The 21272-nt window shown below is 64.6% G+C and overlaps 5 protein-coding genes across 10 annotated transcripts; 3 read left to right on the top strand and 2 right to left on the bottom strand.

Annotated features, from left to right (window-relative positions):
• The first annotated feature begins 17 nt into the window (after positions 1-17).
• Positions 18-6309, top strand: OSBP (oxysterol binding protein). Of its 3 annotated transcripts, XM_062494218.1 has the most exons (14): positions 18-481; positions 1417-1625; positions 2255-2502; positions 2578-2776; positions 3066-3171; positions 3249-3303; positions 3413-3544; positions 3622-3867; positions 3948-4068; positions 4151-4254; positions 4344-4439; positions 4522-4703; positions 4788-5008; positions 5084-6305. In XM_062494218.1, exons 1-14 carry the CDS (start codon positions 174-176, stop codon positions 5224-5226), a joined length of 2370 nt encoding a protein of 789 aa, XP_062350202.1. In that variant the 5' UTR covers positions 18-173; the 3' UTR covers positions 5227-6305. The 3 variants fall into 3 exon arrangements, with proteins under 3 accessions (XP_062350202.1, XP_062350200.1, XP_062350203.1); XM_062494216.1 differs by having other exon boundaries at positions 4788-6309; XM_062494219.1 differs by lacking the exon at positions 1417-1625 and having other exon boundaries at positions 448-481; positions 5084-6302.
• A 570-nt stretch (positions 6310-6879) lies between these two features.
• LOC134045239 (calcium-binding protein 2-like) lies at positions 6880-9445 on the bottom strand. Its single transcript, XM_062494912.1, has 6 exons — positions 9194-9445; positions 8031-8061; positions 7700-7843; positions 7516-7625; positions 7134-7281; positions 6880-7051 (listed from the first exon to the last, which is right to left on the bottom strand). Exons 1-6 carry the CDS (start codon positions 9443-9445, stop codon positions 7023-7025), a joined length of 714 nt encoding a protein of 237 aa, XP_062350896.1. The 3' UTR covers positions 6880-7022.
• Positions 9446-10363: 918 nt separating this feature from the next.
• Positions 10364-14222, top strand: CORO1B (coronin 1B). The gene is made up of 11 exons (XM_062494709.1): positions 10364-10426; positions 11188-11390; positions 11474-11596; positions 11673-11802; positions 11872-12053; positions 12271-12390; positions 12464-12568; positions 12636-12781; positions 12866-12923; positions 13210-13503; positions 13629-14222. Exons 2-11 carry the CDS (start codon positions 11190-11192, stop codon positions 13749-13751), a joined length of 1482 nt encoding a protein of 493 aa, XP_062350693.1. The 5' UTR covers positions 10364-10426; positions 11188-11189; the 3' UTR covers positions 13752-14222.
• Positions 14223-14339: 117 nt separating this feature from the next.
• Positions 14340-15869, top strand: PTPRCAP (protein tyrosine phosphatase receptor type C associated protein). The gene is made up of 2 exons (XM_062494710.1): positions 14340-14469; positions 15099-15869. The coding sequence occupies exons 1-2, from the start codon at positions 14386-14388 to the stop codon at positions 15657-15659; spliced, it is 645 nt and encodes a 214-aa protein (XP_062350694.1). The 5' UTR covers positions 14340-14385; the 3' UTR covers positions 15660-15869.
• Positions 15870-16059: 190 nt separating this feature from the next.
• RPS6KB2 (ribosomal protein S6 kinase B2) lies at positions 16060-20028 on the bottom strand. Of its 4 annotated transcripts, none has more exons than XM_062494806.1 (15): positions 19904-20028; positions 19249-19283; positions 19045-19165; positions 18890-18958; positions 18678-18825; positions 18334-18391; positions 18155-18255; positions 17991-18081; positions 17814-17904; positions 17582-17689; positions 17419-17481; positions 17268-17345; positions 17084-17191; positions 16945-17010; positions 16060-16519 (listed from the first exon to the last, which is right to left on the bottom strand). In XM_062494806.1, exons 1-15 carry the CDS (start codon positions 19973-19975, stop codon positions 16067-16069), a joined length of 1662 nt encoding a protein of 553 aa, XP_062350790.1. In that variant the 5' UTR covers positions 19976-20028; the 3' UTR covers positions 16060-16066. The 4 variants fall into 4 exon arrangements, with proteins under 4 accessions (XP_062350790.1, XP_062350791.1, XP_062350792.1 ...); XM_062494807.1 differs by having other exon boundaries at positions 17084-17188; XM_062494808.1 differs by having other exon boundaries at positions 16331-16519; positions 16898-17010.
• Positions 20029-21272: the final 1244 nt, after the last annotated feature.

Below are 21272 nucleotides of genomic sequence, written 5' to 3'. Positions count from 1 at the left end.
AGCACGCGCGACGCGCCGCTCCCTCGCCCTCCCCGTCTGATTGACGGCCGAGGTGATCGCCCTCCGCCAATCGCAACGCGCGAACCGCCCCGCCGGCTCCCTGTCCGCCAATGGGGTGCGGACGTGGGCGGGGCGAGTGACGGCAACGCGGCGGGGCGGTGGCGGCGGCTGCGATGGCGGAGCTGCGTGCGGCGGGCGCGGGGCCCGGCTCGGCCGCGCCCCCCGGTCCCGCGGCGCTGCCCGCGGCTCCCACCGCGCCCCCGGCCCTGTCCTCACCGGCGGCGAGCGTCGGGGCGGCACCGGCAGCGACGGCGGCGCCGGCGCCACCGACAACGTCGGCGGGCGGCGGAACTGGTGCGGGCGGCGGTGGGGCCGGTCCCGGCTCGGCCCGCGAGGGTTGGCTCTTCAAGTGGACCAACTATATCAAGGGATACCAGCGCCGCTGGTTCGTGCTCAGCAATGGGCTGCTCAGCTATTACCGGTACGCACCGGGACCCGCCCCGCCGTTCCCCGGGACCCCCGTGACCTTGGGGCCGGGCTGAGCCCCCTCAGCGGGAGGGAAGCGGGCGTGGGCTCCTCGCATCGAACAGGGGAGCGTTCGGTGCCCCGGTGCCGGCTGGGAAGGAGAGCGGCTGTCACCTCCCTTTCCCCGTAGTTGTCACCTCCATGTCACGGGGGATGTCACCTCCCGGTCACCGGGGCAGCTCTTGGCGGAGGGAGGGCGTCGTTAGCCTGCTACCCGCCGTCCCTCTGTGCCAGTAGGAGAGGGGGGTGGTTGTCACATCCGTGCCCCCTTGATTGTCACTTCTCTGTCCCCGGGATTGTCACATCTCTGTCCCCATGGGTATTTGAAGGCGGGTGGGGGCGAGGGTCTGCAGCCCCCGCAGCTCCCGGATCCCGCTGTCCCTCCCAGACGCTTTTCCCGGTGGCCTCGTGCATCGTCACCTGCTGGGACACCTGAGCCCGGCCCCCCGGGGGTGGGGGGGGTTCGGTCTTGACCCTCAATTATTGATGGGGAACCGGAGCCTTCAGCAGCTGCCAGCTCCGGTTACACCGCCGGCACCGGGGGGGCACAGGGCTGGGGGTGTCCCAGTTGGATATCACCTCTGTCACCTGGTGACGTGGAAGGGGAGTGCCAGCCTGGCGTGGCCTCTCTGGGACTTCACCCTCGTGCCAGGATCCGGGAAGCACCGGATCCCTGAGGCTCCAGGATCCCTGAGGCCACTCCTGGGGGCTGTGGACTTGTCCCCTCAAAGTGACATCCCCAGGCTTGGCCCCGCTGCGGCGCCAGCACACCCTCCCTATTAATAGCCCTGGCTGCCGGACAGGGAATGCCGAGCCCCCTGCGCAGCCCCCTGAGGGCTCATCCCAGGGATCCTGGCCCTGTCTTTCCCTCACTGCCGCCTTCCCGTGCAGATCCAAGGCGGAGATGGGCCATACGTGCCGTGGCACCATTAACCTGGCCACAGCCAACATCACCGTGGAGGATTCCTGTAATTTCATCATCTCCAATGGTGGAGCCCAGACCTACCACCTCAAGGCCAGCTCCGAGGTGGAGCGGCAGCGCTGGGTCACCGCCCTTGAGCTCGCCAAGGCCAAGGCTGTCAAAATGCTGGAGGAGTCAGGTACAGAATTCCTGGATCCATGGGTCACAGTGCCCTCAGAGTGAAATCCCAGCGCCTGACAGACCCCTGGTCAGGTTCCCAGAGCCCCACAGGTAGCAAGAATCCGAGGGCAGGATCCCAGTGCTTGGAGGATTCAGGGAAGGACCCCAGTACTCCACGGGACCCAGGGCAAGATATTAGTGTTCCACAGGATCCCAGTGCCTCACAGGAGCGAGGGCAGGATCCCAATGCGCAGAGAGAAGAATCCCAGCCCCAAAGGGCACAGCATCCCATGCCCCCAAGCATGATCCCAGTGATGCCAGGGCAGGATCACAGGGCAGCATCAGTGTCCTTGGGGCAGGTTTCGAGTTCCTTACAAATCCAGTGCCCCCAGGGCAGGATCCCAGTGCTTCATAGGACCTTGGGCAGGATCCCAGTGCACTGGGCAGCATTCCAGCATCTCCAGCAAGAAGGTTTGGAAGGGGATGGCCATGTCCATGGACGTTTGACCCCAGCAGCCTGGCATGCACCATCAGTGTTTGGGAGCCCTCAGGGATTTGGGGATCCCCCAGTGCTCTTCCTGGCAGCCCCACCACCAGCTCCTGGCATGACATGGCAATCCCACACTCCCCGTCCTTTTCCACCCGCAGACGATTCCGGTGACGAGTCGGTGTCGCAGACGGACAAGACGGAGCTGCAGACCACCCTGCGGATTTTATCCAGCAAGGTGGAGGACCTGAGCACCTGCAATGACCTGATCGCCAAGCACGGCACGGCCCTGCAGCGCTCCCTCAGTGAGCTCGAGGCCCTGCGGCTCCCTCCGGAGAGCACGGACAAGATCAAGCAGGTCAACGAGCGGGCCACGCTCTTCCGCATCACCTCCAACGCCATGATCAACGTGAGTCCCCATCCTGAGGATTCTACCTCAGTGGGAAAAGCCCCCAGTTCCATGCTGAGCTCAGTTTCCTCGCAGGCCTGCCGGGATTTCATGCTCCTGGCACAAACACATGGGAAGAAGTGGCAGAAGTCACTGCAGCAGGAGCGAGATCAGCGGATCCGGCTGGAGGAGACGCTGGAGCAGCTGGCCAAGCAGCACAACCACCTGGAAAGGGCTTTCCGGGGAGCCACGGTGCTCCCCGCCAGCACGCCTGGCACTGGAGGCTCTGGCAAAGGTGGGGAGGGACAAGTGCTGTGCCCAAGTGTCTCCCAGTTGTCTCCTGGGATTTTCTGAGCCAGGCCCTGCTGATTCCAAGGGATGTGTCTGTCCCATCTCACCTGTGTAGCCAAGTGGTTCTGGCATCCACAACAGGGTCCAAAACAGCTCCTCTGAGCCTTATCCTCTGACACCCCTCAGAGCTGGGGTGGGGTGTGACCCCCTTGCCTTGCTGATGGTGACAGGGGAGCCTTCAGTGGGAAACTGGGGATGATGTCCCTTCTCACCAGCCCTGTCCCCTTTCCCAGATCTGTGCTGCCCTGCCAAAGGTGACCTGAGTGACGAGGACGATGACAACAATGAGTTCTTTGATGCCCCAGAGATCTTCCCCATGCCTGACATCATGGGCCATAAGTGAGTTCTGAGGGAGAAGGGAATCCCCTCTGCTCTGCCCTGCTCGGGAATGTTCACCCCCTTTCCCTCCTTCCCAGGAGAACTGGGAGCAACATCAGTGGCACCAGCAGTGACATCAGCCTGGATGAGCAGGTGGGATGGGGGTTTATGGCTTGGGGGTGCCCAAATTCCCATGGAAGTGGTTTGGGGGGGGGGGGGGGGGTCACAGGGATATAACAGCCTTTGTCTCCCCTCTCCCTAGTACAAGCACCAGGTTGAGGACACCAAAAAGGAGAAGAGAACCCGCATTCCCTACAAACCCAACTACAGCCTCAATCTCTGGAGCATCATGAAGAACTGCATCGGGAAGGAGCTGTCCAAGATTCCCATGCCAGTGAGCACAGATGCAGCCGGCAGGTGGGCACGGGGCACCCTGGAACCCCCTTTTTTTTTACCCATTCCCTCTTCCAGGTGAATTTCAATGAGCCGCTGTCCATGCTACAGCGGCTGACGGAGGACCTGGAATACCACGAGCTCCTGGATCGGGCGGCGCGGTGCGAGAGCTCCCTGGAGCAGCTGTGCTACGTGGCCGCTTTCACCGTGTCCTCCTACTCCACCACCGTCTTCCGCACCAGCAAACCCTTCAACCCACTCCTGGGGGAAACCTTCGAGCTGGATCGCCTGGAGGAGAACGGATACCGCTCCCTCTGCGAGCAGGTGTGGCCAGCTCCTCTCTCCCAGCCTTTCCTAGGCCATCAGGATGGCCGGCACTGAGCTGTCCCCAATCCCGTGTCCAGGTGAGCCACCACCCGCCAGCCGCCGCCCACCACGCCGACTCCAAGAACGGCTGGACGCTGCACCAGGAAATCAAAATCACCAGCAAATTCCGAGGGAAATACCTCTCCATCATGCCTCTAGGTGAGCACCCCAGGAGTTTGTGGGATTTTCAGGACTGCCCGGGGCTCCAGGTGTTGTTTCCAGCACAGTCTCCTTCCCTTAGGTACCATCCACTGCGTCTTCCACTCCTCCGGCAACCACTACACGTGGAAAAAGGTGACGACCACCGTGCACAACATTATCGTTGGGAAGCTCTGGATAGACCAGGTGGGAAGTTGTGGATGGTAGGTGTATGGAAGGGTGGATCCCTGGGGAATGGGGCATGGGTGGGTCTGACTGTCCTCTCCCCTCCACAGTCAGGTGAGATTGAGATTGTCAACCACAAGACAGGGGACAAGTGTATCCTCAAGTTCGTCCCTTACAGCTACTTCTCCCGGGATGTGGCGAGGAAGGTAGGGACAGTGAGCCATGGAACACCCCGGGCTGCTCATGACTGCTGTGTGTCCTGATTTAGGCTGTTCCATCTCCCACCAGGTGACCGGGGAGGTGATGGACCCCTCAGGAAAGGTGCATTTTGCCCTGATGGGCACGTGGGACGAGAAGATGGATTGCTACAAGGTCCAGCTGGGAGCGGGAGACAATGGAGCCGAGGCACGGCCACGAGCCCACGAGGCCGAGGACAGCCGGGTGCTGCTGTGGAAGCGGAACCCGCTCCCGTGAGTGGGGAAAATGGGAATGAGGTGACCCCAGGAGCAGGGCTGTGGGGCTGACGCTGAGTCCCGCTCCTTGCCGTGCCATAGGAAGCATGCAGAGAACATGTACTACTTCTCGGAGCTGGCGCTGACCCTGAATGCACCGGAGAATGGGACGGCCCCCACGGACAGCCGGTGGCGCCCGGACCAGCGGCTCATGGAGAACGGGAGGTGGGACGAGGCCAACGTGGAGAAGCAGCGGCTGGAGGAGAAACAACGGCTCTCACGCAAGCGCCGCGAGGCCGAGGCCGCCCGCGCCACCGAGGACGGTAAGGCAGGGCTGTCACGCTGGGATGTCCCCCCTCGGGGTCCCCATCAGGCTCTCACCTCACTGTGCCCCCCAGGGACACCCTGCGATCCCTACAAACCGCTGTGGTTCGAGCGGAAGAAGGACCCGGTGACCCAGGAGATGGCACACGTCTACAAGGGGGGCTACTGGGAAAGCAAGGAAAAGCAGGACTGGAGCTTGTGCCCGGATATTTTCTGAACCTGGCGAGGAGGAGCGGTGGGGGGTGAGGGATGAAGGCCAGGACCCCCCCAAACCCCGTCCATCCATCTGTCTTAACCGTGTGTCCCCACACCTCGCCGTGAGTGCCGGCCAGGCTTTGCCTTAGCCCTCCCAAACTGACCTTGGGGAGCAGGAGCCAACACAGCCCCCCCCAAACCCGTGTTGGAGCAGGGGGGGTCCATTTGTCCCACCCACCTCCTTAGCACCCTGTGGTGGGGGGCACAGCCATCCCTGGGGTGGGGGGTCCCAGGGAAGGCACAGCGGGGCGAGCCCGAGGCTGGCCTTGGTCTCTCCCCTTCCCCTTTTATTCCCGTTCCCCTTTGCCCCCAGGAGTTCGGGTGCTTTTGGGGTCTGGGGGGTTGGGGCCAGACTTCCCCCCCCAGCCTGTTCTATAGGTGTATATTATATATATGTAGAGAGCAATCGGGGTCCCCTTCTCCCCCACAGCCCCCAGGTTTTGGGGGTCCCCACATGGGAACCCCCCCCATGAGGTGCCTTCCCTGTAGGTTTAGGGCAGGGGCAGGACCTGGGTTTTGGGGGCGGGGGGTGTCTCTTCAGGGTGCAGTGGGACCCCCTGCACCCCCAAACACTACAGGGGTGGGGAGATGCGCCATGGGGGAGTCTCTGCACCCCCGAACCTGAAATTGGGGGCGTTTGATGCCTTTTTATTTTTTTGGGCTGGTTTTTTTTTGGGTTTTTTTGTTTTTGTTTTTTTTTTTTGTCTCCGGGAAAACAACTAAATTAAAATCTGTGAATGCCCCAACCCTGTGCCTGCTTTGTGGGGTAGAGGGAGGGTCCAGCCCCTCCCTGTGACTGATTTTGGGGGAGACCCCCTTCTCCTGCAGGGATCTGAGTGGCAACACCCAAACAGGGACTTGAACCCCATTCATGGGATATTCCAGGAGCCACCTTGTCCGCTGCCCAGGTTCTGATATCCTGTGACAGGTCGGAGGGGATTGAGGGCTGTCTCCTGTGTCCCCCTGTGTTCCCCACTGGATTTGGGGTGCTGAGGACACCCTGGGTGACTTTTTGGGAGGACCTTTGACCCCTTTCCAGGGACCCCTTTTGTCCCAGGCGGTCACCTGGTCTGGGGGGGGAGCGTCCAAGGATGGGAGGTCCTGAGTGGCCCGGGGGGCGGGGTTGTCCCGAGGGGATCGTGGGGACGCCCTGCGAATGATACAGGTCCCCCCAACGCCCTTCCCGTGCCCATGCTACGTGGCCTCTGATTGGCCAGCTGGCATGAGAGGCGCGTGCTGATTTATCGATCCTGTGCCCTACTTCGCCCCGATTGGTCAGCTCGTTTGAGTGACAGTTCCTGGAGGGCTGAAATCTTCCTGCCCACATTGAAAATTGGAGCGTGCTGATTGGCCGGCCGATCGCAGCAGGTCAGATACAGCCAATAGGAGGGCGCGGTGTGGGCCTGGAGCCACGCCCCCCCTGCAGCCACCACCCCTTGTCCCCCGTGGGACCCCCGGAGTGGCTCGGGTCACTGGCGGGGACACTGACCCCACGTCCCTCCCCACAAGCACCGGACACGTTCCTCCAGCTCCGGCCAAAGGGGTTTATTGGGTCCCCCGGCCTCCCCTGTCTCGGCCACCGCAGCCGGTGGCTTTTGGGGTCGGGGGTTTGGCGTCTGCCCCATTCCCAGATGCTCCGCTCCAGCTGTTCCCGCTGAACCCTGATGTTGGCAGAACTCTCGGGTCGGGCAGGGAGGGGTTGAGGAGGGGCTGGGGAGGGGGGGTCACCCGGGGGTCCCCTCCTGCCCGGTGTCTCCGTTACCGGGACGACAGCATCATCACGAACTCTGCGGGGCGAGGAAGGGACGTCAGGGGACCCGGGGCTCAGCCCCTGCCGCGGGGCCCCCCGGGGAATGGGAGTCCTCTCACCGTCGAAGTCCACGTGGCCGTCTCCATTGAGATCCACGTCCTGTAGGATCTCGTCCACCTCCTGCGCCTTCAGCTGCTCCCCCAGCAGCGCCGCGATGGCCTCGCGCATCTCGGCTGTGCTGATCTCCCCGTCCCCGTTCATGTCGAACTGCGGCACCCGTGGGGTGGGGGGTCACCCTCCCACCACGGCCACCAGCACCCCCCAGCTCCCTGTGGTCACCATCTCCCCGTGGTCTTCCCATGATCACCATCCCCTCCATGACCCCTCATCATTGTCCCCATCAGGGCCTCACTGTTCCCACCACTCCTGTGGTCCCCTCATGGCTGTGGGGCCCCTGAGGAGGGGATGTCATGCCCACTGTCCCCATGGCGGTGGCCGTACCTCACGGAAGGCGATCCTGAGCTCCCTCACGCCCACCATGTGCGCCGTCTCCTCCCGCAGCTTCGGTCCCATCATCTGCACAAAGTCCTCAAAGTCCACGCGGCCGCCCACTGTGGTGGGAAGGGGACACCCTCAGCACCCCAGCGACCCCCCGGTCCCTTCCCTGGCCCCCAACCCCACTCACTCCTCATCTTGATGTGCTGGGAGATCTCGATGAGCTCCATCTCGGTGGGCATGTACCCCAGTGTGCGCATGCACTCGCCCAGGTCCTTGTAGCTGATGTAGCCATCCTGGTCCGTGTCGAATTCCTTGAAGGCATCCAGCAGCTCTGGGCATGGCCACGGGTGGGGACAATGACATCATCAGGCGTGGAGGGTCACACGGACACCGTGTCACCCCAGGGCAGGTAATTCCTTGGATGTGAAAGACCCCTCCGTGGCCATGTTGCCATGGCAGATCCCTCCATGAGGACGTGCCTCCCCATTCCCCTTGGCCCATGTTCCCCCTCTGCTCACCATCCAGCTCCTCCGGTGATAGTTCCCGCTCCTGCAGGGGACACACAGAGCAGGTGACAGCAGAATGAGACCCAGCTCTGTGTCCATCCCCCCCTCCTTGCCCCCCCAAACCTCGGTGTCACCTTTGTTAAGCACTGGACAAAATTAACTCCAGCGGAGGATTAGTAGGATTGGAAGCAAAGCCCCGCCCTGTCCTGTGCCTGCACCTCCCGCCTGCCCTGGCCCAGTCCCTGTGTCCCACCTCCTGTCCCCACCTTGGGACCCCCAGGCTCTGGATGGGATGTGCTGGGTGGCCACGGATGCAGCCAAGGGAGTTTGTACTCCAGAGGTGGGGGGGCAGCATTTTTACCCCCACAGAGCTTTACCCCCTGCCCAGCATGTCCCCTCTGTATGTTCCCTCTGTTCCCAGGGCCCTGGAGTGTCCCCAACACCATTCCAGGACCCACGTCCCATCTATCCCCACAATTCCAGGGTGTCCCTGACTGTGCTAGTATCCCATATCCCCTTCATCCCCAGGTTTCCAGACTGTCTCTGAGCCCACTCTCACTGTCCCCACGTCCTCATCCCTGGGGTCCCACAGTGTCCTTGACTGTGTCCCCACTGTGCCCATGTCCTTTTAATCCCCAGGGACCCAGAGTGGCCCCAACCATGTCCCCAGTGTCCTACAACCTCTACATCCTTGGGATCCTAGAGTGTCCCAACCCCATCTTCACTGGCTCCATGTCCCCTCCATCACCAGGGTTCTGGAACATCCCCATTGCCCCATCCCGACTGTCTCAATGCCCTCTTCATCTACAGGGTTCTGGGCTGTCCCTGTTCCCATCCCCACTTTCCCCATGTCCCTTCCATAGCCAGGGTCCTCGAACAGCCCCACTGTCCCCACCCCCACTGTCTCCCACGTCTCAAATGCTCCACATTCCCTCCATCTGCAGGATCCTGGACTACTCCTGTCCCCACCCTCACCGTCTCCATGTCCCCATCCCCACTGTCCCCATATCCTCTCCATCCTCACGGTCCCAGTGTCCCTGACAGTGTCCCCATACCTCCTGTCCACCTTCCATCCACAGGATCCTGTCCCCACCTCCACTGTCCCCACATACCCTCCATTTCCAGGGTCCCTCCATGCCCACCCTCATCCCCATGTCCCCTCCTGGTGTCCCCACCTTGCCAAAGACGGTGTTGAGGAAAGGGGAGTAGGTCTTGGTGGCAGCAGCGTGGGGGTCCGCGGGACTCTTCTTCCCACTCTTCTGCCCGTGGCCGCCGTGCCGGGACTCGGAGCCGGAATTCTTGGGGGCCGGGGCACCGACGTCCTCGGGGGCTTTGGAAGGTTTCTCCCCCTCCTCGTGCCCCCCTTTCCCCTTCTGCGGGGGCTCCTTGTCCTTGGGGGTCCCCTTGTCCCCGTGGGAGCGTGGCATGGGGCCGGGGCCGGGTGGGCAGCGGGCGGGCAGGGAGCGGGACCCCGGGATGGCCGGGCCGGAGGAAGGAGCAGGGAAATCCTCTTACACCCCCCGTGACCCCCCCAAACTCCCCCCGCCGTGGGCCTGGCAGGGCAAAGCCAATTAGCAGTGATTAATGGCAGGAAACAGCCAGGGCCACCGGACAGGTTCCCACAAGGGTCCTGGGGTCACCACCGAGGCCCTGAGTCCAGTGGTGACACCCCACAGCCACCACTGTCCCCAGCACTGCTCCGTGTTCGCAGTGGTGACACCCCACAGCCACCTGTGTCCCCAGCATTGCCCAATGTTCTCCGCGGTGACACCACAAAGCCACCACAGTGTCCCCAGACCAACCCACATCCCCCGTGGTGACACCACAAGGCCACCACTGTGTCCCCTCACCTGGCACCTGTCCCTGAGCTCCCCCTACCTCTCAGGTAGGTCCATTTATTGTCCCCCCAGGATGGGGACTGCTGGGGTGTCCCCAAGACACGACTGGGTGGGCACAGGGCGGCACAGGGGGCTTCAGAGAGGAGGGACACCCCAAAACGGGAGCAGGGAAAAGCCCGGCGCGGGAGGTGACCCTGGCTGCTGTGTCACGCCGGGGTGACACGGTGGGGTGACACTGGTGGGGGTGACAGCCTGGCAGCAGCACCCCCCGCGTCATTCGCTGCCATTTCGCCTGTGCCACCCGCCACCGTCACCTCTGTGCCACCCACTGACGCTGCCCGTGGGGACGGCACCCCCCGGGTTCCCCTGTCCATGGGGTGCCATCACCGGGGTGCCCCCGGTTCCCCCCGTCCCCCCCCCGTCCCCCCCCCGCCCCCGCCGGTCTCCCCGCCCCGGAGCCGCGCACGCGCGGGGCGGTCCCGGTCACTTCCTGCCACGCCCCCGCCGCCGCCGCCGCTCCCGCCGCCCCCGACACCGGCACCGGCACCGGCTCCGGGCACCGACCCGCCGGTGAGTGCGGGCACCGGCACCGGGCACCGAGCCCCGTCCCGACCCGCCGGGCACGGCCCCCCATCCCCCGTCCCCGTTCCCTGCGGGGCCACCCTCTGTCCCTGTCCCCATCCCTATCCCTGTCCCCATCCCTATCCCTATCCCCATACCTCACGGGGCCACCCCATCCTCTTCTCCGTCCGTGTCCCCATCCTCCTCCCTGTCCCCATTCCTGTTCCTGTACCAAGCGCGGCCACCACCGGCCCCATTCCTGACCCCGCCCCCGTCCCCATCCTTGTTCCCGTCCCCATCCTTTTCCGTGTCCTTGTCACTGTCCCCGTACAGAATGAGGCCACCGTCCTCCCCATTCGTGCCCCCCATGCCTTTCCCTGTCCCTGACCCTATCCCTGACCCCATAGCCAGCAGGGCTAGCCCCTGTCCCCTGATCTGTTGGAGCTGTCCCTGCCCTCCTTTCCATCCTCGCCCGTGCTTCCAGGAAGACCCTTGTCCCTGTCTCCATCCTGAATGGGACACTCCCTGTCTCGCTCAAAGCCCTCATTCCTGGAGTGCTTCCTGAGTTCCCTTCAGGGAGCTGGCAGTGACCGGGGTGTGTGCCCCAATTCCTGGCTCCTGAAATTGGCTGAGCCACCATTTACCGCGGTGGAAGACAGTGACAAACCCAGTTCAGGGGACACCCTATTCCCAGGCCACCTCCCTGGTGGCCCCAATTCCCATTTTGGGGTATCCCAGCATGCCTGACCGTGGGCCGGGGCGCTCCCCAGCCATGTCATTCCGGAAGGTGGTACGGCAGAGCAAATTCCGGCACGTGTTCGGGCAGCCGGTGAAGACGGACCAGTGCTACGATGACATCCGCGTGTCCCGTGTCACCTGGGACAGCACTTTCTGCGCCGTCAACCCCTCCTTCGTCGCCATCATCGTGGAGGCCAGCGGCGGCGGCGCCTTCCTCGTGCTTCCCCTGCACAAGGTGAGGGCCATGTGGTGACGTGGGGAAGGGGGGGTTTGTGCTGGGTGTGGGTGACCCCTTCCCTGCTGTCACTTTGTCCCCAGACCGGACGCATCGACAAGTCGTACCCCACGGTGTGCGGCCACACGGGCCCCGTCCTCGACATCGACTGGTGTCCCCACAACGACCACGTCATCGCCAGTGGCTCCGAGGATTGCACCGTCATGGTGAGGGGTGGCACAGGATCCTGGGGGGTGGCAGGGGTCAACCCGCTTCGCTCACTGTCCCCTCTTGTCCCATCAGGTGTGGCAGATCCCAGAGAACGGGCTGAGCCAGCCGCTGACGGAGCCGGTGGTGGTCCTGGAGGGCCACTCGAAGCGTGTTGGCATCGTCACCTGGCACCCCACCGCCCGCAACGTCTTGCTCAGCGCGGGTACGGGGGGACGCTGCGGGCACGGGGAGGGGGCCGCACGGCCGAGGTGACCCCTGGCGTGTCCCCCAGGCTGTGACAACGTGGTGCTGATCTGGAACGTGGGCACGGCGGAGGAGCTGTACCGGCTGGACGGGCTGCACCCCGACCTCATCTACAGCGTCAGCTGGAGCCGCGATGGCTCCCGCTTCTGCACCGCCTGCAAGGACAAGAGCGTCCGTGTCATCGACCCCCGCCGTGGCACCGTGGTGGCCGTGAGTGTCCCCACCCCCACGGGGGGCCTGTGTCACCAGGCCACTGCCCTGCGTTGGTTCTTCGGGGAGTCTCCTGCTCCCTGGTCTTGTCCCTTGGTGCACCCCGTTGTCCCATGTTCCGTGGGTGTCCTTGTCCCCCAGTTGTCCCTGCTGTCCCCTGTCCCCCGGTGCCTGTCCCTGGGGTGCTGCGGGCACCAGTGACAGCCGTGTCCCCCAGGAGAAGGAGCGGGCGCACGAGGGGGCCCGTCCCATGCGTGCCATCTTCTTGGCCGATGGCAAGATCTTCACCACCGGCTTCAGCCGCATGAGTGAGCGGCAGCTGGCGCTGTGGGACACGGTGAGTGGCACCCGGGGGGTCCCCTGGGACCATTTTGGGATCCTCACGTGCCTGACACCTCATCCCACCCCAGGAGAACCTGGAAGAGCCCATGGGGCTGCAGGAGCTGGACTCCAGCAATGGGGCTCTGCTGCCCTTCTACGACCCCGACACCAATGTGGTCTACGTCTGCGGCAAGGTACGGAGCTCCCCACCCCGCTAGTGACCCCCCAGAGCCAGGGACCTCCCTAATGGCGTATCCCCAGGGGGACTCGAGCATCCGGTACTTCGAGATCACGGAGGAGCCACCCTACATCCACTTCCTCAACACCTTCACCAGTAAGGAACCCCAGCGGGGAATGGGCTGGATGCCCAAGCGTGGGCTGGACGTCAGCAAGTGTGAGATCGCCAGGTGGGCATGGGGACACGGGGGACGAGGTGAGGGACCCCCAGAGCCCCCCTAAACCTTCTATGACCCCCTCTGCTCCCCTGGCAGGTTCTACAAGCTGCATGAGCGCAAGTGTGAGCCCATCATCATGACTGTGCCAAGGAAGGTGGGTGGGGATGGGAGTGGGGTGGGGATAGGGGAATGTGGGGTGGGGGGACCCAGGAGGGCTGGTGGGAGTCCACTGGGGGACTGAGAGGGGTCACAGGACACAGGACTGTGTGGGGTTCCTGGGCAGGACATGGTGATTGGGCAGGGTGGGTGGGGTCTGTCCCTATGTGGTCTGTGTGTGAGGACAGGGAGCAATGGAGGTCCCCAGTGAGGCTGTGTGTCCCCATGGGAGTCTCTCTGGGGGTCCCCCGAGGACACCACCCCTCTGACACTGTTGGGGGCAGTCGGACCTGTTCCAGGACGACCTGTACCCGGACACGGCAGGCCCTGAGGCGGCCATGGAGGCGGAGGAATGGGTGGCGGGGCGCACGGCGGGGCCCGTGCTGGTGTCTCTGCGCCAGGCCTACGTCCCCAGCAAGCAGCGGGACCTCAAGGTGAGCCGGCGGACGCTGCTACACGACAGCCGCACCACTGCCACCGCTGCCACCGGGGCCACCACGCCACCCTCCACACCGCCCGCAGCCCCCGCGTCCACTCGCTTCAGTGCCCCTCCGGTGCTCGGCTCCGGCAACGTCACGGTAAGGGGGATGAGGGGAAAGGGGGGAAAAGGGACGGAGGGGTGTGGTCGGTGTGGGTGTGGCAGGTGGATGTGGCTCTGTTGGGCGTGTCCCATGTGGGCGCAGCTGACGGGGCTGTCCCCCAGGGGGGTCGCCTGGACGAGGTGCTGCAGGAGGTGGCGGCGCTGCGGGCGCTGGTGGCAGAGCAGGGACAGCGGATCTCCCGCCTGGAGGAGCAGCTCAGCCGCCTCGAGAACGGCCACGTGTAGGGTCCCCCTCAGGGACCACCACCCCAGGGACCACGCCTGCACCCCAGGGACCCCCCTGAACCATCTCGCCCCCCCCTGGGGTGCCCCCCCCGTTGCCCTGCTCCGGGCCCTTCTCCCATTAGGGGGCTGGCCACCCCTCTGGCAGCTCCCCGCTTCCCCCCATTGCCTTACTGGGTGCTGCCCCCCTCCAAATCATGGACCATTCTCCACCCCTGCCCCCATTCCTCGGGCTGGGGATTGCTCCTGGGATCAAAGATTACCCCCTGCACTCTCAATTCCTGTGTGGGGTCTCCCCCCTTTCTGTGGGGCAGGGCATGATCTGCCTTCCTCAACTGTGAGATATTGTCCCCCATATATTTTGGGGGCTTTTCCTCCCCTCCTTCTTGTGTCTCCTTTCTCCATTCCAGTGCAGGGTCAAAATCTATATTTTCACTCCAAATAAAGGATTTATAAGAAAAGCGATAGTTGCAGGGGCCACCTGGGGGGGGGGGGGAGTGACAAAGTAGGGACAGGAAGGCGTGGCGGTCACGGGTGGGAGCTCAGCGCCTTGGCAGGAAGTGGGGGGGCATTTTGGGCTAGCTGGGGTGAGGGGGGTGCAGCACTCGGCCTCCCCCCGCTCTGACACATCCGCTGCATGACGGCAGGAAGTTGGGGGGGGCTCCCCCATCTCAGAGCGCGCCCGCTGCATCGGGACCTGCTCTGGCTGCACCCCGTGATGGTGAGCGCCCCAAAACAGGATGGGAGATTGGGAGCCAGGAGGCTGGGGGATAGGTTGGGAGAGTCAGGATCAGGGAACCCGGGGTGAGGCTGGGGGGAGCGGGAGGGTAAGGGGAGCATGGAATGTTTGGGGGGGAAAGGTTGGGGAATAAGGGGAGCACAGTCGGGTTGGGTGGGGAAGGAGGGGGAGTTCAGGGGAGCATGGTGGGTTTGGGGGGAGCATGGTGGGTTTGGGGGGGAGTCAGGTACTGGGGTGGGGTTGTGGGCTGGGCAGGCACATTGAAACCTGCGAATGCTGGGTTTGGGGGGGCCCTGGGCGTTGTCAGGGGGTGCTATGGGGCCGCAGCCCCGTGGGCAGGGGCGAGGGATGCCGGGGGGGGGGGGGGGGGGGGGGTGGCTGTGCAGCCATGCGGGGTGGGAGGACCCACCCGGCTCCCCTCGCCGAACACCTGCAGGTGCTGCTGCACTCGCCACCCACGGCTTCCGTCCCCGGGGGTCACCTCCCCCTCCCTGGCCCTTGTCCTCTGCTCCTGCACCTTGCCCCTTGTCCCCGCCGCCCTTCCCTGCATTCCAGCTCCGGGAAGCCACGTGCCAGGGGTGCGGAGCTGACCCCTCTGCCCTCGCCCGCAGGCTGGCCCGCGGTGGCACCCGGTGCTGCTGGCGCTGGCGGGGCCGGCGGCGGCCGGGGAGCCCGCGGCGGTCTACAATGACAGGGTGGTGGCCGTGCTGCTGGGGGTCCTGCTGTGCCTGGCGCTGCTCCTGGCGCTAGCCTGGAACAAGCTGTGCCGCCTCTCAGCCGGGCGCTACCACCCCCGGCCCTTGGGCCGCCGGGCGCTGGAGATGCTGCGGGGACAGTGGCACCGGCTGCGCTCACCGGAGGACCCCACCGCGGCCTTCGGGGACGGGGACAGTGACGGGGATGTGGTGGCCGTGCGGGACGAGGAGGAAGAGTTGATGCCCTGGAGCTTGGAGCGGCGGCGGCCAGAGGATGAGCAGGAGGAAGATGAGCAGGAGGAAGATGAGCAGGAGGAGGATGAGGAAGAGGCCGAAGTAGCGGCAGAGGGCGAGGAGAGGCCCCTGAGTGAGGGGGAGGTGGCGGGGGGCAGCGCCGAGGCTCTGCTCAGTGACCTGCACGCCTTCTCAGGGACAGCGGCCTGGGGGGACACGCGGCCACACGTCACAGCCTTGTGACATCATCGGTCACCACCCTTTGATGTCAGCACCCTTTGATGTCTCCTCCCCGTAATGGGACCTCCCTGTAATGTCACCTCCTTGTAACGTCACCTCCCTGCAGTGTCACCGCCCTGCCACCAAAGGGACCCCTTCCCTGTCCCCTGCCTGACCCAACTGAGACTCCTGACTGGCAGCACTGACCAATAAAAGAGCACGGATCAGGGGGAATCAGTGGCTGGCAGAGAAGTGGGTGGAGCCAATAGAAAGGGTGTGGCAAATGGGGAGGAGCCTTATAAAGGGGCGGGGCATCACTGAGGGGGTGGAGCCTGGACTCTTCCCTGGCGAGGCAACTCGCCCACCCTCCCAGTGGCCCCCCCAGCGCCCCCAAGACCAGCACAAGAACCACCACAGCCTCAGCAATTCCTTTAATTGGCACACATCCAGCAGCAGAGCAATGCCCCGGGGGGGGGGGGGGCACACCCCAAAGGCCGTGGCCCTAGAGGGGCCACACCCCAAAAGGCCACGCCCATGAGAGCACATCCCTGGGGGGCCACACCCCTGGGCGTCCTCCCCGTGCCCCCAAACCCAGCGGGCAGGGAGCTGTGCCGGAGGGGGATGAGCCTCCCAGAGCACAAGCAGCACCGTGGGGTCCCTCCCCACCCCAAGGGGAGCACCAGGCCCCCCCCAAAACCCCCCACCCTCCCCACCCCTACCTGGGCACCCGCCCCCGGCCCCCCTTCTGTTTCTTGGCCCCACCCGAGGGTTTGATGGGCAGGGGGGCTGTGCCCTCGGGTGGGGGGGGCTGTGGGGGCCCCAACTCCATGGGGTCGCCTGGGGCCACCGGTTTGAACGCCTCGAAGGGGGAAAACTTCACAGGGCTGGGGGGAGAACACATGAGGGGGTGAGTGGAGCACCCACAGAGGATGAGGAAGAGGGGGCAGCCAGTGCTCACAGAGCTCCTTCCCCACCCCTGGAGGCCCCAACTCCCCCCATACTCCATGAACCTCCCGTACTCCTTCTCCCCCTTAGAGCCCACGCTGACTCCCTCACCCCAAAGCACCCCAAACCCCCAACCCACTGCCCTCACAGTCTCTCTGGACTCCCAGGATGGGGCAGGTTGAGCCCCCCCACCACTTCCCCATTGCACCCCCAGCACTGTCCCCTGTTCCCACCTTAATGCTCACCCTTAAACCCCCATCTCAAAACGCTTCCATCCTAAACCCCCCCACCCCAGAGCACTCCCTGTACCCCAGTACCTGACGGGGGTGCGGGGGCTGCTGTTGAGGCGGCGGGGGGAGCGCACCTTGGGCTGGAAGGAGAACCCCTCCTTGATGCTCTCCAGCACGGAGGGGGCCACATAGGTGAAGCCCTGCGGGTTCACGGGTGTCAGTGGGGAGGCCTGGGGGTGCCGGGGGTCCCCCCTACGGCTGTGCCCCCATTACCAGGAAGGCCTGGTTGGCACTCTCACTGATGGCAGCGTCGTCGGGGCTGTCCACGGGGGTCTGGCGGGTGAAGCGGGTGTCGAACTGGCTCACGTCCTCCTCTGACTGCTGCAGGGAACACGCCGGCTGCTCCCACAGGGCCCCCCCAAAACATTCCCAGCCTCCCCCTTCAGCCCTCCCATACCAGGCAGGGTTTGAAGGGGGGGTCCAGCCTGCGCGCCAGCAGGTCCTCCCAGTTGATGTGGCGGAAGAAGGGCTGTTTCTGTGGGATTTGGGGGGCGTCAGGCAGGAGAATTTGGAGGGTGTACCCTGGTACCCCCTGCCCACCCCTGTACCTGCACATCGGCCGCGTCACCGGGGCCTCCCCCAACCCGCTGGCTGGGATTCCGCTTGAGGAACTGGAAGAGAAACAGGGATAGAGATGGGAATGGGCAGCGGGGGGAGAGGACCTACATAGATAAGGGTGGGGGGAGGTGTGGAAAATTTTGGGGGCTGCACCTTCTTGAGGAGGTCCCGAGCGTCGGGTGTCAAGTAGGGCGGCAGCACCAGCTTTCCCTTGAGGATCTTGTCGATGGTCTTCTTGCGGTTCTCGGCAGTGAACGGCGGCTGCAGAGGGTCACCGGGGGGCCATGAAAAGCCAGGCGGGCCAGGAAGGCTCAGGGTCAAGCCCCCAGCCACCCCGGGATGCCCCCCCAATTCCCAGGGAGGAAGGAGCAGCAGTGGGACTTGCCGATCCGGTGAGCATGTCGTACATCAGGGCGCCCAGGCTCCACCAGTCCACCGCCCGGTTGTGCCCGCTCCGCACCAGGATCTCGGGGGCCCTGGGGGGTGCAGGGGGGCCCCTGAGTGGGTGGGGGGGGTCAGGACAGACCCCGCCAAATTCCCCCCAGTGCTGCATCCACCTCACATGTACTCGATGGTGCCGCAGAAGGTGTGGGTGACGGCTCCGTCGTGGATGGACTCCTTGCACAGCCCAAAGTCCGTCAGCTTGATGTGACCTGAGGGACATGGGGGGTCAGCACTGCCCCCAGAGAACCCCCGCAAGATCCCCGGTTCCCCCCCCAAACCCACCTTGGCTGTTGAGCATTATATTCTCTGGCTTAAGATCCCGGTATATGATCCCGTGGGAATGCAGGTGACCCAGTGCCAGCGTGATTTCGCTCAGGTAGAAACTGCAGCGGGATGGGGGGAGGCTGTGAGCAATGTCAGGGTGCCCACCCTATCCACACCCACCACCACCATATCCCTACCAGGCAGTGTCCTCCAGGAAGATCCCTTCCCGCTCCAGCTGCATGAAGAGCTCTCCACCTGCACAGAAAGCCCAAGAGGGACCCTCCTGAGCCATCCCTGGATGCTCTTTCTGCACCTCTGGGAACATCTGAGCCATCCTGGGACACCCTTAAACCACCCCTGGACCCCCTGAGCCATCTCTGGACACCCTCCCTGGACACAGTAGCCACTCCAGGTCACGCTTTAACTATCCCTGGATACCCTAAGCCATTCCTGGAACCCCTTGAACCATCCCTGGGACAACTTGTAGCCATCCCTGGGATGATCCCTGAGTGATCCCCGGGACCCTCGAGCTATCCCGCACCGCTGAGGCACTCCAGGATGAGGTAGAGCTTGCCGCCCGTCTGGAAGGCATAGATGAGGTCGACGATGAAGGGGTGCTTGACGGCCTCCAGGATGTTCCTCTCCGCCCGGGTGTGCGCCGTGTCCTTGGCGTTGCAGGCGATCTTGGCCTGGGGGGGAGGCGGTGAGCGGGGGGGGTCCCCGAGGGGGCTGGGGGGGCCGGAGCGGCCCTACCTTCTTCAGGACCTTCATGGCGAAGATCTTCCCCGTGTTGGTGCCCTGCACTTTGCGCACCTGGAACACCTGCAAGGACAGGTAGGGAAGGTTCGGGGACGCCGTCGGGGAGCACCGAATCCCCCCAGCGTCCCCCAGCCCTGCCGTGTCCCCACCTTGCCGTAGCCACCCTTGCCCAGGACGCGGAGCAGCTCGAAGCAGTGGGGGCCGATGTGCTCCGGGCCATTGTTGACGCTGCTCTCGGAAATCTCGATCTCTTCATAGTGTCCCACCGGTCTGGAGAGAGAGGGGGTGAGCAGGGACAGCCCACTGCTTGTCCCCTGCCTGCACACCCCCCGCACAAGCTGTCCCCTACTTACTCCAGGCCGTTCCCCCGGGGCTCCAGCTCCATCTCCTGCGGGAGGGAACTCTCGGTCAGAGGTGGGCGGGGGGGGGGGGGGTGGGACAGCGGGCAGGGGACGCATGGCAAGGAGGGAGACACAGGGCAGGAAGAGGAGACACAGCAGAGAGAGGACCCACGGCAGGAAGGGGACACATGGCGAAGAGGGGAGTCACGGCAGGCAGGACACGGGCAGGACACGGGCAGGACACGGCAACGCGGGGCGAGGCAGCGCCGAGCCGGCCCAGCCGGATGTTTTGGGGCCGAGGCCGGGCCCTGCCCAGCGGGAGCCGCCCGCTGACCGCCCGGGATCTGCGGCTGCCCCCGGTGCCCCGGCGCCGCGTCCCCGCGGACAGCCCGGCTACACCCCTGTCCCGCCACCGGCACCGGGACCCCTGTCACTGCCCCTGTCGCTGTCCCCCCAAACCCCTGCCCGCCGTCCCCTGCACCGAGCCGGCCCCATGCACCCCCGACACCCTCGGTCCCGCTGTCCCCACCGCGCCCCGGTGCCGCTCACCACCTCCACCGCCCGTCCCGCTCCCGGTGCCCCCGGTCCCCGCGGCGCCCCCCGCCTCAGCCGCCGCTGCCAGTGGCAGCCCCGGTACCCCCCCCCCCGCGCCCCGCTGTCGGCTCACGGCGCCCAGCTCGGGCTCGTCCCCGTCGCTGCCCTCCTCGGTCTCCAGGTCGATGTCGAACACCCCCGCCATGACGGCGCCGTGCCGGGACCCCCGGGGACCCGCCCCGATGACCACGCCCCCAGATGTGACCACGCCCCCACCACGCCCCCGCGACACCGCCTTATCGGGACCCCGGGGAACTCGCCTCGGCGGCCACGCCCCCGGACACGCCCTCCTGCGGCCACGCCCCTCCCGCTCGCGCGTCACCGGGATGTCCCCTGCGCGGGGGACACGGGGACGGGGGGTGCCCGGGGGTGGCGCAGGGAACACGACAGAGGCAGCGCGGCCGCTCACAGCCTTTACTGGGGTCCCCGGCCCCGCCCCGCCCCCCTGCACCGCGCTGACGTCAGCGGCGCCGCCGTGACGTCAGAGGAGGGGGCAGGAAGGGAGGGGGGGACATCCCGCTGACCCCACGCGGAAATCCCGGTCGGGGTTTCCGCGGAGCTGGAAGGAGCGAGTGGGGCTGCGGGACACTGGGGTGGTTGTGGGGTCACTACTATTGTTGTGGGGTTGTGTGTTATTGTAGGGTCTGTGGTGTTATTGCAAGGCCGGGGGTACTACAGGGGCTGTGTGTTATTGTAGGGTCACTGGTGTTATTGTAGGGTCAGGGGCACTACAGGGATTGGGGTTTATTGGAGAGTTTCAGGCACTAAAACGGCTATGTGTTATTGCAGGCTCTCAGGCACTACAGGGGCTCTGTGTTATTGTAGGATCTCTGATGTTATTGTAGGGTTGTGAGGGCTGTAGGATCTGTAGGGTCACTGGTGTTATTGTAGGGTCAGGGGCACTACAGGGGCTCTGTGTTACTGGAGGGTGCCTGGTGTTATTGTAGGATCCCAGATATTACAGGGGCTGGGCCTTAGTGTAGAGTCACTGGTGTTACTGTAGGGCCTCCCCAGTGACAGCCCTATATCACGTGGGTTCCCCACATAAGTCTCTTCCCAGAGGATTTTCTGAGCTGCTCCAGGGAATCCCAGGGTATCCCTTTGTTGTTGTAGGGTCTCCTCATGCCAGTTTGTTATTTTGGGGTCTCCCATTGCTATTGTGGGCTCTCCCCATGCCTCTTTGTTATTGTAGGGTCTTCCCTTCAAGGGTGTCATTGTGGGGTCTCCCCACCTCAGTCTGTTACTGTGGGGTCTCCCCACATGTCTTTGTTATTATAGGATGTCCGAAAAATTCTTTGTCATTATGGGGTTCTCCCCATAATGGTTTGTTATTGTAGGGTCTCCCCCCGCCAGCAGGTGCCAGCACACCTCCAGCTTCACCTGCTGCTCTCATGGGGTGGCCTGGGTGCCTGGAGGGGGGTTCCTGGCTGCCCCCACCCTGG

Source organism: Cinclus cinclus, chromosome 6 (genome assembly GCF_963662255.1).
Source record: "Cinclus cinclus chromosome 6, bCinCin1.1, whole genome shotgun sequence".
Taxonomy (NCBI): domain Eukaryota; kingdom Metazoa; phylum Chordata; class Aves; order Passeriformes; family Cinclidae; genus Cinclus; species Cinclus cinclus.
The sequence above is the reverse complement of the archived record's forward strand: the minus strand, read 5'-3'. Positions and strand labels throughout refer to the sequence as shown.

What these genes read in the sequence shown, in the direction of transcription:
- RPS6KB2 (XM_062494806.1), bottom strand. Translation starts at nt 19,975, where the DNA reads ATGGCGGGGGTGTTCGACATCGACCTGGAGACCGAGGAGGGCAGCGAC. An exon ending in ACGAGCCCGAGCTGGGCGCC is followed by an intron (nt 19,284 to 19,903) that starts GTGAGCCGACAG and finishes TCCCTCCCGCAG; the next exon opens with GAGATGGAGCTGGAGCCCCG. An exon ending in CTCGGGACCTCCTCAAGAAG is followed by an intron (nt 17,482 to 17,581) that starts GTGCAGCCCCCA and finishes TTTCTCTTCCAG; the next exon opens with TTCCTCAAGCGGAATCCCAG.
- LOC134045239 (XM_062494912.1), bottom strand. Translation starts at nt 9,445, where the DNA reads ATGCCACGCTCCCACGGGGACAAGGGGACCCCCAAGGACAAGGAGCCC. An exon ending in ATCACCGGAGGAGCTGGATG is followed by an intron (nt 7,844 to 8,030) that starts GTGAGCAGAGGG and finishes GGCCATGCCCAG; the next exon opens with AGCTGCTGGATGCCTTCAAG. An exon ending in TCAGGATCGCCTTCCGTGAG is followed by an intron (nt 7,282 to 7,515) that starts GTACGGCCACCG and finishes CGGGTGCCGCAG; the next exon opens with TTCGACATGAACGGGGACGG.
- PTPRCAP (XM_062494710.1), top strand. Translation starts at nt 14,386, where the DNA reads ATGACGGCAGGAAGTTGGGGGGGGCTCCCCCATCTCAGAGCGCGCCCG. An exon ending in TCTGGCTGCACCCCGTGATG is followed by an intron (nt 14,470 to 15,098) that starts GTGAGCGCCCCA and finishes CCTCGCCCGCAG; the next exon opens with GCTGGCCCGCGGTGGCACCC.
- OSBP (XM_062494216.1), top strand. Translation starts at nt 174, where the DNA reads ATGGCGGAGCTGCGTGCGGCGGGCGCGGGGCCCGGCTCGGCCGCGCCC. An exon ending in TGTCCAAGATTCCCATGCCA is followed by an intron (nt 3,545 to 3,621) that starts GTGAGCACAGAT and finishes TCCCTCTTCCAG; the next exon opens with GTGAATTTCAATGAGCCGCT. An exon ending in GGAAGCTCTGGATAGACCAG is followed by an intron (nt 4,255 to 4,343) that starts GTGGGAAGTTGT and finishes TCCCCTCCACAG; the next exon opens with TCAGGTGAGATTGAGATTGT.
- CORO1B (XM_062494709.1), top strand. Translation starts at nt 11,190, where the DNA reads ATGTCATTCCGGAAGGTGGTACGGCAGAGCAAATTCCGGCACGTGTTC. An exon ending in AGCAAGTGTGAGATCGCCAG is followed by an intron (nt 12,782 to 12,865) that starts GTGGGCATGGGG and finishes CTCCCCTGGCAG; the next exon opens with GTTCTACAAGCTGCATGAGC. An exon ending in TCATGACTGTGCCAAGGAAG is followed by an intron (nt 12,924 to 13,209) that starts GTGGGTGGGGAT and finishes TGTTGGGGGCAG; the next exon opens with TCGGACCTGTTCCAGGACGA.